The sequence below is a fragment of the Orbicella franksi genome, chromosome 11 (assembly GCF_964199315.1).
Source record: "Orbicella franksi chromosome 11, jaOrbFran1.1, whole genome shotgun sequence".
Lineage (NCBI taxonomy): Eukaryota > Metazoa > Cnidaria > Anthozoa > Scleractinia > Merulinidae > Orbicella > Orbicella franksi.
In genome coordinates, this window is record NC_138155.1 from 4,589,653 (window position 1) to 4,603,565 (window position 13,913).

Sequence of the window (13,913 nt, forward strand, 5' to 3'; positions counted from 1 at the left end):
TTAGTTGTTCTGGCACCACATGATTCAAATGTAGCTGTTTACGCGCAAGTCCTGTTGACTGTTTTGCGTGTTTTATATGCGATTGTTCGGCTTAGTTCAGGACTTATCCAGCTTGCAAGGTTGGCTGAGCTTATCCATGACAAACATTTCAAGTTTTTATTAAGTCGATTAGTGTTTCAGGATTTTTCAAAACTATGAGAAGCGTTTTCCAAGAGAGACTGAGTTATAATAGATTGCCGGCAACATTCCAACCTCGTTGTCAGGATCCGTCTTCTTCCAGAAGATAGGAAAAAGAGAGATCCTGGAAACAAGGCTGGTAAAATTCCTCAAATGAACATGAACTTCATAAGTGTCACTGATGAGGTGATACTGCAAAGCCAAGATATAATGATTTTGAAGGGAACAACTTTTTGTTAAGGTGAGCGCTTTCAATGGCCTATATATGTCTCGAGCTGTTCTGCTATCTGTAGTCAAGTACAATCTTGTTGATAAGGATACTAAAACAATTCTAACGTTCATTCAAAGTTCCCAAGTCAAATCAAAAGGTTACTACTGGCTCTTTTTGCCATGCCAGGCCCAACCGAACAACTACAGGGCAACTAATAAACGCAAAAAGTTCCTTGATTGGTAAATATGGCGATGCAGCTGTAAAAAGAGGTTTGTGAGACAACATTTTTCGGAAAAACGCTTTAAACACCGAAACCTAAAAAATAGAAAAAAATAGACTGAAAAAAGGAAAAAATATATCTGGAAAGAGATAGGAAGAAATTAAAATAAAAACAAAATCGAAATGTCTAGCGAGAAACTTGCCGGAAGAAATGACTAGTTCCACCCCAAAACGTAAATGAAAGAAAGTATCTTGTCTGCATGCAGGACTGAAGTAAGAGATGCTTTGGCTCCAATTCACATTCAGTTCAGAGCAGCATTTTGTTTCGCAAGGGATATGATATCAGTCAACGCATAAGATTTATTCGTTAAAAACTGAGGGTAAATGGTGAGAGAGGAAGGCGAATACAGACTCTCATTGAAGAATGGAATCAATTTACACACTGATTTTCCTTAAACGTAAATTAACAACATTATTAGGTTTTTTAATATGCCTCGTCTGTGTAAGAAAAACCTTTAAACGGCAGGCACTGGAAAACTAGGCCCTTGTGTGAAACTTAATTAGCAAAAACTGAGCTTTTAACGAATAAAAATATTTCCGTGTGGATTAGCCACACCTTTGAAATGATTTTCTTCGTATTTTCCACATGGATCATGGACAGGCCAATCACCGTTTGTCTTACTATCAAAGTAATAGTAGAGGCTGCTGCTAGAGAGATACAGTCCGTAGGAGTACAGCGTCAACGATTTTGGCACCACACCGGCACAATGCTGCGAAACCGGTTTAACCAGTTTACAAGTGATTGACTCCGCCTTGTATTGCGCCAAGCTGCCAGTGCCTTCCTTGCATGCGATCCAGTTGTTGATGTGGCTCTTGATCAGGAATTCTTTGCCAATGGTGCGCCACAAAGCAAAGTTCATGGCGTCGTAATGTGTCTCAGTCAGTGGAACTGTTGTAGACACTCGAGTGTTAGCTGAACTGGCTGTCCAGCTTGGACGCGGCGTGACAGCGTTTGCCCCACTTGTGAAACTTGGGTAAGCTGTAAACGGTATAGCTCCAAACTAGTGTCCAACCCCCACCGTCCGTCTCTTGGTCGCAAAAGGCCTGGAATGCGTTACGATTCGAACCACCATCTGGATATATCCAACAGACCCCTGACACAAGTGATGGCGCTTTGTGTTTCAGGTCTTCGCAGTTCAAGGCTGGGTTTTCGTTACTTTGTCCTGTGTTCAGAGCCGATAAGAGAAGGAATCAACAACTCAAGCCTTAAAATGCCTAGGAAATTAGAAATAGTTGCTGCTTATTTGAAAGGCTTTTCCAAATAAAGAAGAATAGTGTTTTCCTTTTTGGAGTATCTTCTTTAGTTTCAGAGACATTTACGTTGTTGTATTATGCAAATGAGGAAAAGTGATCAAGATCACCGTGATTCATGTCATGAAAAGAGTTTCATCAATGAATTACCTATTGTACTCGGTCCGTCACTCGGTTCTGCAAGGTGATAAGATCCATTGATCAGCCGCTTGATAATCTCGTTCTTGCAGAGGAGTACAGCCTTGTAAAGGTAAAGATTGCCTTTTTCATCCATGTCCAACACACATATCTTGTTGCTCTTCTGCTCCAGACCCCTGATTGTTTTAAAAGACAACAGAGTATGATGTAATAATAGTTTCTCTTTCGGCTTCAAAAGATTTTGAGATTATATAAGACTAGAAGAAATATGAAAAGCTGAGTTTTAGAGATCAATAATGAAATTACTTTAAAAACATAAGACTGTGTTAATGATTCTAAGAATGGCCGTTTATGTCTAACGCCACTATAATTAGCGCAGCTCAAGGCCCAAATTTAGTTGAGATCGGAACAGACACCTTGGCTGCTTTTCCTTAACGAATGACAATATACTTCAGTTGTCTCGTATGTATCAGATACGACCAAACAAGCTTTAAAGTAACGAAAGACGAGATGCTACTTTTAAAGCCTTTAAAAGTAGGGTTTTAAACCTTTTATCCGAAAAACGTTGAGTCACAAACCTTTTTCATTTCACAGCTATATCGCCTGATTCACCAATCATCGAACTTTTTTCTTGAGCTTTTGGGTTAATTAGTTGCCCTGAAGTTTTTCGGATGGGCGTGGCATGGTGGAAAAAGCCAGTAGGAACCTTTTGATTTAACTTGGGAATTTTTAATGAATGAGATTAAATTTTGATAAACATTTCAAAATAAAAATGAGCGATAGAAATTTTACACAACGTTTCGATGTCGTCATGACATCATTATCAAGTGACAAGAAAATAACGGTTCAACAGTGTTATATATGCGGCGAGAGGTGTGATTGTTCATTAACATATTTGTTTAAACAAATAGTTTCGCGCGGATGGAATCCGATCGCGTGTTCAGGCTAGGTTTCTTCTTTCTAATAAACAGCACTTCGTAAATCAAACAATCTAGTTTTCCGTTGCATTTCTTTAGGACGGAAAAGTTATTGGCAAGGTCGTCGATGTTATAAAGGCCGTGATCGTTCTTTAAATGTTTTCCGATTGCGGAGAACCTGTGTTCATCAATACGTTGGCGCAAATGCAATCGGAAAGCATTTAAAGAACGATCACGGCCTTTATAACATCGATGACCTTGCCAATAATTTTTCCGTCCTAAAGAAATGCAACGGAAAACTGGATTGTTTGATTTACGAAGTGTTGTTTATTAGAAAGAAGAAACCTAGCCTGAACACGCAAACGGATTCCATCCGCGTGAAACTATTTGTTTAAACAAATATGTTAATGAACAATAACACCTTTCACCGCATATATAACACTGTTGAACCGTTATTTTCTTGTCACTTGATAATGATGTCATGAAGACATCGAAACGTTGTGTAGAATTTCTATCGCTAATTTTTAATGAACGTTATAATTGTTTTAGTATCTTTATCAACAAGATTGTACCTGACTACAGATCGCAGAACAGGTCGACACACACACGATTGAAATAAGAAGAAAGTTGTTCCTTTCAAAATCGTTATATTGGCTTTGAAATTAGCTCAGATGTAGAACATCTTTAAAAAAAGGTATCGAATTGTCTTTGCGAGTATTTGCGAGCACGCGAGCAGTGCGTTTATTTTTGGGAGTAAGGGCAGTGGTCAAATTTGTCTTGCGTGCAGCGAGCACTGTAGAAAATACAGATTGCGAGCTGGGAGCACTTCGCAAATTTTCCGCTAAGAGAAATCTCTCTTTTATTAAAAGGAAACGTTTTGCGCCAAGTAATCTGGCTGTCAACCACTGATCCCAGCAGTTCACGGCCATTACGTCAGGTAGCTTCGCGTGAGCATGGTACACTAGGTGGACGCTCAAGGAGATCTAAAGCTTTCTAATCAACGTTGTGAACACACCACGAGAAGAAGCTAAAAGTTACCAGGCTTTCAAGTGTTGTGACGTGGAAAGCCTTTTTGGTTATATTATTCTTAGGAAATGTAAACAACGTGGCATTTAGTCGAACAAGCATTTCGAGCTTAGGTCTCGATGATCTGCAAACTGGCTTCCCGCTGACTGACTGAAATAGATCAACACAACGGAAGCTTTATTTGGAGGCTTCTAGGGTCTAACGAATGGGCCAATTCCGATATATTAAAATTCTAACTTGGCTCCGAGGCTTAGGGGAATAAAACAAAAGACATCGCATCGAGGATGAGGGATGAGTAATTAATTTCTTTTGTTTTGTTCCCCGTAAGCCTCGGAGCCAAGTTAAAATTTTAACATATCGGAATCGGCCTATTGAAGCCATTCAGCTCTGACACGCACTGAAGGTCGAATAGTAATCTGAGTAATAGTAATACTCCACATGTCTTCATGTGTCTAGATTTCGTTCTACCTTGCCTGGTGCCTTTCGCGAAGAATTGTTACGAGCGTCAAATTCAATAAAACGCCGGCAAAACTAGAAAGCATGTTTCCAGAAAAATTCATAGCGCGAGCATGCTTCAGTCCCAACCCAGTTTTGCCATACAGGAATTGAGCACATTTTAACGAAAATCCGAGCATGCGAGCAGTGGCAAAAATTTCGCGAGCACGAGCAAGCGAGCACTCATCTAATTTTTGCACTGAGTGGGAAACTGAGTTGACGTGGGATTGAGTTGCCTTTCCATGAATCATTTTAACTGGAGAAAGAGACGCTGTTATCCCTGCAACTCAGTTTCTGTCTTACCTGGCTGTTGAGAAACTGCTAGAGAAGAAAAACAAAGCCAAACCAACATGGAGAAGCATTTTTGAGATACGCATTCGTACAAATACCAAGACTGATCAACTTATTGTGGCGTCCGTGATACAGCTGGGACGTGCCAAGGCAGCTCAGCTGAAGCAAACTAGTGTTAAAAGAAGTCAGTTAGAATATTCGTGAGTGGTTGGCAGCTTAGAACTGTCATGAGACACCGCTATTTATCAGCCAGTGTGGAGGTTTATTCAATCAGAGGGCAGTAAATGAGATCCTGCTTGTCAAAGGGCAGACCTGGAGTTTTGTCTCATGCTCCACATAACTAGCTTTCCCGGTGCCATTTGCGAAATAAGTCTATAAGTATTGTATTGCACTGGAACTTATCCAGCTTGCAAGGTAGCTGAGTTTATCCATGACAAACAATTTTTTATCAAGTCAACATTTATTGTTTCAGGCTTTTTCAAGACTACGGGAAGCGTTAGTCAAGAAAGACTGAGTTATAATGACCCGGCAGTATTCGAACCTTGTAACCAGGATCTCTCCTCTTCCAGGAGGTAGGAAAAAGAGAGATCCTGGAAACAAGGTTGGCAACATTCCTGCTGACGAGCTTCACAAGTGTCACTGATCATGTGACATCGATACTGACGACCTTCAGCTGAAATGTATACGGTGTGCTTATGAAATATTCCCGAACATCCGATCTTCGGAAAGGTCTGGTATATAATTCTAAAGCGTAACATAGACATGTTTTGAAGGGTATCGAATCAGGTCCCATTCAATTTAAAAGTGCTCGCAAAGTTTGGCCTTGTTTGAATTGCTCGCAAAAATTAGATGACTGCTCGCTTGCTCGTGCTCGCGAAATTTCTGCCACTGCTCGCATGCTCGGAGTTTCGTTAAAATGTGCTCAATTCGTGTATGGCAAAACTGGGTTGGGACTGAAGCATGCTCGCGCTATGAATTTTTCTGGAAACATGCTTTCTCGTTTTGCTCGACGTTTTATTGAATTCGACGCTCGTAACAATTCTTCGCGAAAGACACCCGTCAAGGTAGAACGAAATCTAGACACATGAAGACACGTGGAGTATTACTATTACTCAGATTACTATTCGGCCTTCAGAGCGTGCCAGAGCTGAATAAGGATTAGGAGACTAAAACAATTATAACGTTCATTAAAAATTCCCAAGTTAAATCAAGAGGTTACTACTGGCTTTTTCTACCATGCGACGCCCATCCGAAAAACTTCAGGGCAACCAATTAACCCAAAAGTTCGTTGATTGGTGAATCAGGCGATATAGCTGTGAAAAGAAAAAGGTTTGTGACTCATTGTTTATCGGATAACAGGTTTATAACCCTCGGACGTACAAGCTAACTCATACCCCCACCCCACAGCCTGTTACAAGGGTGAGGGGGGTGGGGGTGCGGAATTGATGGAGCCTCCCCTCTCGGATTTCGTTCTGTAAGGGCAGAGCGAAATAAATTTAGGTTGATTAGATAGCCCTGAGCTTGCTCTACAAGGTGATACCAGTTTTGTTGGTTATAGCGTCATATGACGTCAAACGACGTCAATTGAACCGCCATCTTAGATTTCACTACTTTTTAAAGAGAGTCAAAATATAACGAAAATTAATGCAAAATCAAGCCAGAAGGCTTATGAAATGTAAAAATTGGCGAATTTCTACAAACAGATGAAGAAAATTGGAAAAGAAATACAGAATTATGTCAAAAAAGTTAATTTTTGGCCAAACTTATCAAAAACATCAAAAATCAGACACACGCAATTATCATATCAAAATTCCCGGAGAGAATGAGGAAACAGCTACTGAAAGTTCAGCCCCTTAGAGAACTCGGTTTTTCAAAAATTTGAAAAAAAAAACTTATTAGGGGGTGGCATGCACCCCCCTTTCTCCCTTCAACCCTTTTACGTCCGAGGGTTAAACACCGAAACCTAAAAAAGAGAAGAAGATAGACTTTTAAAAAGGGAGTTTTATCTGGCAAGGGAGTATATCTGGCAAGAAAAAGAGAGAAAATAAAATCATAAGCGAAATGTCTTGCCTTTAAAAAGTACGTGCATTCGGTGTTAGAGGAACACGAATGCAGACTTACGATAAAGAATGGAGTCCCACACCGATTTCCCTTAAACATAAAACCACATATTTATTAATTTTTAAAATCGACATGTATGATACTATTACCCTATGGCTAATGAAACCAATCACTCTTGAAAGAATTAGTGTTTTTTCATACGCCTCGTCTGTGTAAGCACCTTATTACATAAAACCCTTAAGCAAGCATCAGGAGACTAGGTCCTCATGCGAAACTTAACAAAAAAGACTGAGCTTTTAACGAACAAAAATATTTCCGTTTGCATCGACGACACCTGTTAACTGATTTTCCCTACTTCGTCCACAGGGATCATGGACAGGCCATTCACGACTTGTACTACCGTCAAAATAATAGTAGAGGCCAAAGATGCTGGTAACTTCGATGATGGGTCCGTAGGAGAATGGCCTGAACGATTTTGGCACCACACCAGCACACTGCTGCGAAACCTGTTTAACCAGTTTACAAGTGATTGACCCCTTCTTCTCTTGCACCAAGCTGCCAGTGCCTTCCTTGCATGTGATCCAATTGTTGATGTTGCTCTTGACCAGGAATTCATTACCAATGGTGCGCCACAAAGAAAAGTTAGTGGCCTCGTAATCTGTCTCACTCAATGGAACTGTTGTAGACACTCGAGTGTTAGCTCCACTGGCTGCCCAGCTTGGACGCGGCGTGACAGCGTTTGCACTACTCGAGAAATTTGAGTAAGCTGTGAAGGTGTAGCTCCAAACTAATGTCCAACCCCCACCGTCCGTCTGTTGGTCGCAGTAGACCTGGAATGCGTTACCATGGGAACCGCCATCTGGATCTATCCAATAGACGCCTGACACAAGTGATGGCGCCTTGTGTTTCAAGTCCTTGCAATTCAAGGCTGGGTTTACTTTGCTTTGTCCTGTATTCAAAGCCGATAAGAAAAGAAAATCAAGTACTAAAGCCTTAAGTTCACTTCTTAATTTTACAAGATTTTTGTCGCAAACTGGATCTTTTACAAGCGCTGTTGTCAACATACTTTAACATTCCCAAAAATGGCCTCCGTCTCCTCCGCCCTCCCGGTACATCGCCAAGATCTCAGTCAGAAAAGGACTCAGAGATAAATGATAAAGCCTTCCTGCAGGTGACCCACAGAAAAAATCCAATGAAAAAAATCTATGGCGTATTTCATCACAACTTAATAATACATTAGCAAAAAATATGAAAAGATCATTTCAAGAGTAAGTTGCTTGCATTGGGCATGAAGATCACATTCATACCTTGAAAAGAGTTTCATCAATGAATTACCTATTGTACTCGGTCCGTCACTCGGTTCTGCAAGGTGATAAGATCCATTGATCAGTCGCTTAATAATCTCGCTCTTGCAGAGTAATGCAAACTTGTAAAGGTACAGATTGCCTTTTTCATCCATGTCCAACACACACATTTTGTTCCTCTTCTGCTCCAAACCCCTGATGGTTTAAAAAGACAACACAGCATGATGTAATAATAGTTCCTTTTTCGGCTTCAAGCGATTTGAAGATTATATACGACTGAATGAAACATGCCCGGCTCAGTGAAAAACTGAATTTTATACAACAATAAAATTCCTTTAAAAACGTAGGACTTGGGAGGTCAGCAACTTCATACTACTGCTACGACTGTTGCTACGATTCTAAAAGTGGCGGCTGTAAAATAAAATATGATATTAAGTATTTTAAAAACGTTTTACCTTCGGAAAGTGACGGACCTGGTAGAGAATTAAAGGGTCAAGGTTAAAAATCACAAATGCACGGTTTCAGGAATACCAGTTGGTCATTTTTAAGCGTAGCCCAAGAATTGAATTCGGGTCTACCACGAAAGGAGTCTTGCTCTAACGCAATTGCAACCCACTGTCGACATCGAAGTTTTCGTTTCAAACGACATCAGACGTATTTCTTTGTTGGAGTTGTGGAGTAAAGCGGTTAGAAGGAGAACTTTTCAGAAAAAAATAATTCGAATTTTAAGCGAATTAGATAATTATTTAGCCATCTGATTGATCTTACCTCGGTGTTAAAGCAATGATGGAGAGTAAAACCAAAGCGAAGCTAACGTGGAAGAACATCACTTTTGCAGGTACGTTTGAAGATCGGTTGATTGGCTCGGCACGAAACGTCTGTGCTCAGCACAGATGAAAAACTAAAAAAGGAAGGAATTATGCGATTTAAGAAAAAACTAAAACTTATAACACAGAAGCCGGAGCTTGTTAAATACTTACTGCTCCTTGTTCAAAACGGAATGCGCCTCTTGTTGAAAAACTGCTTAATCTTATGTGTTTGATGGTTTGTTTAGTACTGGTCGATTCTGGATTTATCTAATGGAATATCAATTCTTCATTAATTAGTATTGATGGGCTTGGCATGTTTTGTTTTCTTAGCAAAGCACAATTGATTAAAATTGCTTTTAAGTTTGATTCGGCCTGAATCAACAAAACTGACGCCGCAGAACTCAGATCAATTAACTAGTGATGTTATAATTTTATTCTTTGAAAGAAGTAACCGTGGAATAGGTTTTTTTCGTAGACACGGAATTTTTAACAAGTTATTATTTTTTGTAGAATTTCGCAAAACATGAATGTTTGTTGACGATCGATTTAGAGCAAAAGAAAAATCTTTGTCCCTTGTGGAAAACTGAGCTGTGATAACTTGGGCAATAAATAAAATAATCTTTCAGAACTTCTTTATTTGCTAACTGTGAGAACAAGACGCGTGTACAAGTGTATATATCTAGATAAACCCTTTATAAATGCTTTTAACGATGAATTTAAGTGTTTGTAAATATAACTTTCCGTATTTGTGAACTCTTCCCTCTCCGTCCCCCGAAAATAAAAGAGAACTTTAGCCTAGTTCGTCGTCTTCTTTTGTCACACTCAGAGGAATTTTCGTTCAAGTTGGACGTTTTTCTATCTTGAGAGAGAATATTTATTTCTTTTCAATTTGGGAGACTATAGTGAAACTTAAATATATCTCTGTTATCAAAACAAATTAGCAATATATTGATATTTGTTGAAAGGGAATGTCATGTTTCATCTTCGCAGATGCTGTACATGAATTCAGCTGCTGAATGCGAATCAGCACGACTGCAAAAAATGAATTTCGTTTTTCAGTATTTAAAAAGTACAAGTGCTTTCCCTCAGCTCTGGAATACTATAATCCCAGTAAATTTCAGTTAGGCGCGAGTTTCAATTAGCTTTGTTTGCATCACGTATTTAGTCTTGTAAGAGTCAACTGAGGAATGTTTTTTGTTGATAATACTGAATATACAAAGTGTAGAGCATCAATTAATTATTTGTTTGAGTATTCTGAATGACAAGTATGATGGCTTTTCGTATCAGCACAAATAGACAAACTGAAAGTGGCCATTTGTCTTTTGTTTGCTATTATCTTTGTTGAATTTGTTAGAAGCAAAGATGTGCTCAAGCAGTTTAAGGCCTGGGTCAGGAATGTAAAGTAGAATTATGGTTGGGCAGCTATATCTCTTGTTGTATTTGTTTTACCCAGCTGAACTTTTCCCTGATTATAAAACTCGACGTCCTGCCTTCCCTTAACATATTATTTTGATCACGTGACATGTCACGTGATCATTTTGTTAAAATTTGGTAAATCGGCGAATTGGTGGCGAATTTTCACTATGTTGATCAGTAAATGAGGGTTTGCGATGCAATTTTAACCTATCTACCTTGCTACGTTTGGAATGATCTCCCTTGATTTCGTTTATAGACTATAAAAATGATCAAAAGTCGGATTTTGTTGAAAAAAAGGACCTTTCACCTTATAAAATTTTTCTGCGAAAAGAGGGACGGTCATTCCAAACGTGAGAGGATGGTAATAATTGACCTGCATCTAAAACGCATTTTTGCAGGACGTTATTACTAAAAACCGCCACCAATTCCTCAAATAATGGCTATTTTCCGCCAAACGTGACATGTCACATGACCTGTCAAAAGTACCAATTCTACTTTAAAATGTTGAGGACGTCAAAACCTAACTGTGTGCTCAAATCTGGTTCCATTGCCATTTATACCTTCAGAAATATAACTAATAAATTATTTTCACCAGTAAAAGCCTTTCACCCAGGCCTTAAACTACTTGAGGAGTCTTATATTACCTAATTCTGAGTCAACAATGATGATAGTTCCGCCACAAGGCTCTTATTACGCATACCTCGTTTGTCCTTTATTTTCGTTGGCTTTTGGCTTCCTTGAGTGAATTTGTTAAAATAGAACAAACATAAAATAAAGAATCAGATAATGACGATAATGAAGGTTAAAGTTTTGTTATTTGCAGTAAGTACAGCCGTGACAGTTTTCTTGACATACCAACCTAAATAGACAAATTATCTATTATCTTGTCTTCAGTTTTAGTTTCTGCCTTGTAAATGAATCAAGTCACTATCTTGAAGCAACTTGAAATAAGAATTAGGTTTTGATTTCGTATTATTCTGTGAATTTTAATTTTTGTTCAGTTTAACGATAATGATATAAGCGAGCGATATGCATTGTGGTGTTGTAAATGTGAAGTGAGAGCCGGGAAACTAGGGCCGAGTGCATAGTTAATAAGCTCAAATATATGTGCGAGTGGCGTGTTTTTCGGTTGATTTGAAAGTAGATTTCAAATTAATCCTTTGATTTTTCTGTTGAAAACTTCACTCTCAGCAGTTCAGTCACATTACTTTCTGACTAAAAGATTCAAAGTTTTTCAATCTCCAGAATGGCTTAATTTTGTTTCCTTGACAGCCTATCACAAATAAATCAAATTTGATGAATTGCAATCCACTTGCATCCTCGTAAATCCTGGACGTTTTCCACAAAAATACTTGTTCTATTTTGCTCTGTAGAATTTTTTAAATACAATATATATTTATACCTGATGGCATTTGGCAATGTAACATTGAAATTAGGAAAGAGATCAAAAAATACGACGATCGAGCACGACGCGATCACATTTGCCTAATTTTCAAGACAAAACAAGGAGAGCTCTGACACGTTTTCACGTTTAAACTTTTTAATCTTATTAGGAAGTAGTATAAAATGGTTCCCAGACGTGAAAATTGTGACAAAGTTTAAAAGGTTGCCCAATTTTAAGACCTTTAATGAGCATAGTGAGATATTTTCAGCTAAGCAGTTTCCAACTTGGCAACAGACGAGGCGACTTCACATCAATCCGAAGGTATGTACAATTTTGAGTGTTGCGAAACCCTACCACCAGTTGATCTGTTATTGGGCAGCTGTCCTGAATTAAATCTTAATATATTCTGATAGTCAGATGATGTAATCTCCGGCTCTTACGTGAGTGTGCGATTTGTGGGTTCTTGACATGACATGCTTTCCCAGTGCCATTTACGATGTAAGTAAATAAGTATTGTATTACACTTGAACTTAATGTAAAATGGGGTTGACTAGCCTCCCGGGGGAGGGGGGTACTTTGAGAATTTCTGGGTGCGGATGTGCCGCTGGGACCCTGGGACCCGTGGCCTATACCAGAGTTAGTTCAGCTGAATTTTGCTACCCTATGCTAGAGTAAACTCCCCAAATCCCCCCATCTATCGACACTGTTGAGGCTTATTTGCGTAAATTTAAACTTGCCGATTTGATTTCTTTATATTTTTGAGTGGCAATTCCTGGTTTTCTTTAGTCTAGATAAAATCTTTAACCAACTAGTCAGTTTTGTGAAAAATTATACCCTATTCTAGGCCCAAACGCTCTGATTTATATACCCTATCCTAGAGTAAACTGCTTGAAAAACATACCCTTCACAGCGGCACATACCTATTTAGCCCATATATGGCAGTGTCCCCCCCCCCCGGGACTAGCCTACACGACTTCGACGGTTCTTGACATTTGTACATTTGCCGTTCTCTGTTTGGTCACTCCACCTTTCTTGTCGCTTCACTCGTGTTCATGAAGGGCACTTCATGTTGTGTAATAAGGAGGAATTTCAAGTGGAGTTGAGCCGTTAGATCGTGCTATGGGAAATTTTATAGGTTATAGGTCTGCATGGTTTCCGCTGTTATCTGCATGTCGACTCGTTGAGTTTAACACCTCTGTAATTTGCCATGTGTTCATGCATTGTTTAGGCTCATTTCTATATCAAGATATGCTTTTAAGTCTCCATGAATTTGCTTTTGAGGGACAAAATATGAAATTTACCGTGAACATGTTGCTTACTTGCATTCTATATTGTGACGCCTGGCCTAGCTGTGATTAGAACTGTTTGCAAGCACAGTAGGTAGATCCTTATCACGGATATCATATTTGTTCTCGTACGATTTCCTTCGGAGACGCCGCAGCTTTACTTTGAGAAAGTTATATGTTTGTCAAGAGACATTCTTATGTTTCTTGCAGCTATCTGATCGAGCTTATGTTTCTCTTGCTCGATGTATAGGTTTATTCCTCCTTTAGTTGTTCTGGCACCACATGATTCAAATGTAGCTGTTTACGCGCAAGTCCTGTTGACTGTTTTGCGTGTTTTATATGCCATTGTTCGGCTTAGTTCAGGACTTATCCAGCTTACAAGGTTGGCTGAGCCTATCCATGACAAACATTTCAAGTTTTTATTAAGTCGATTAGTGTTTCAGGATTTTTCAAAACTACGAGAAGCGTTTTCCAAGAGAGACTGAGTTATAATAGATTGCCGGCAACATTCCAACCTCGTTGTCAGGATCCTTCTTCCTCCAGAAGTTAGGAAAAAGAGAGATCCTGGAAACAAGGCTGGTAAAATTCCTCAAATGAACACGAACTTCATAAGTGTCACTGATGAGGTGATACTGCAAAGCCAAGATATAATGATTTTGAAGGGAACAACTTTTTCGTTAAGGTTAGCGCTTTCAATGGCCTATATATGTCTCGAGCTGTTCTGCTATCTGTAGTCAAGTACAATCTTGTTGATAAGGATACTAAAACAATTCTAACGTTCATTCAAAGTTCCCAAGTCAAATCAAAAGGTTACTACTGGCTTTTTTTGCTATGCCAGGCCCAACCGAAAAACTTCAGGGCAACTAAT

At 39.1% G+C, this 13,913-nt stretch overlaps 1 protein-coding gene and 1 pseudogene across 2 annotated transcripts; both read right to left on the bottom strand.

Moving 5' to 3' along the window:
• Nucleotides 1–1,014: 1,014 nt before the first annotated feature.
• On the bottom strand, nucleotides 1,015–2,303 carry LOC145503441 (uncharacterized; annotated as a pseudogene). Its single transcript, XR_014051465.1, has 2 exons — nucleotides 2,069–2,303; nucleotides 1,015–1,830 (listed from the first exon to the last, which is right to left on the bottom strand). The product of XR_014051465.1 is annotated as an uncharacterized LOC145503441 (transcript).
• Nucleotides 2,304–6,938: 4,635 nt separating this feature from the next.
• Nucleotides 6,939–9,001, bottom strand: LOC145502823 (uncharacterized). Its single transcript, XM_081482215.1, has 3 exons — nucleotides 8,919–9,001; nucleotides 8,182–8,345; nucleotides 6,939–7,795 (listed from the first exon to the last, which is right to left on the bottom strand). The coding sequence occupies exons 1-3, from the start codon at nucleotides 8,975–8,977 to the stop codon at nucleotides 7,143–7,145; spliced, it is 876 nt and encodes a 291-aa protein (XP_081338341.1). The 5' UTR covers nucleotides 8,978–9,001; the 3' UTR covers nucleotides 6,939–7,142.
• Between the last annotated feature and the right edge of the window lie 4,912 nt (nucleotides 9,002–13,913).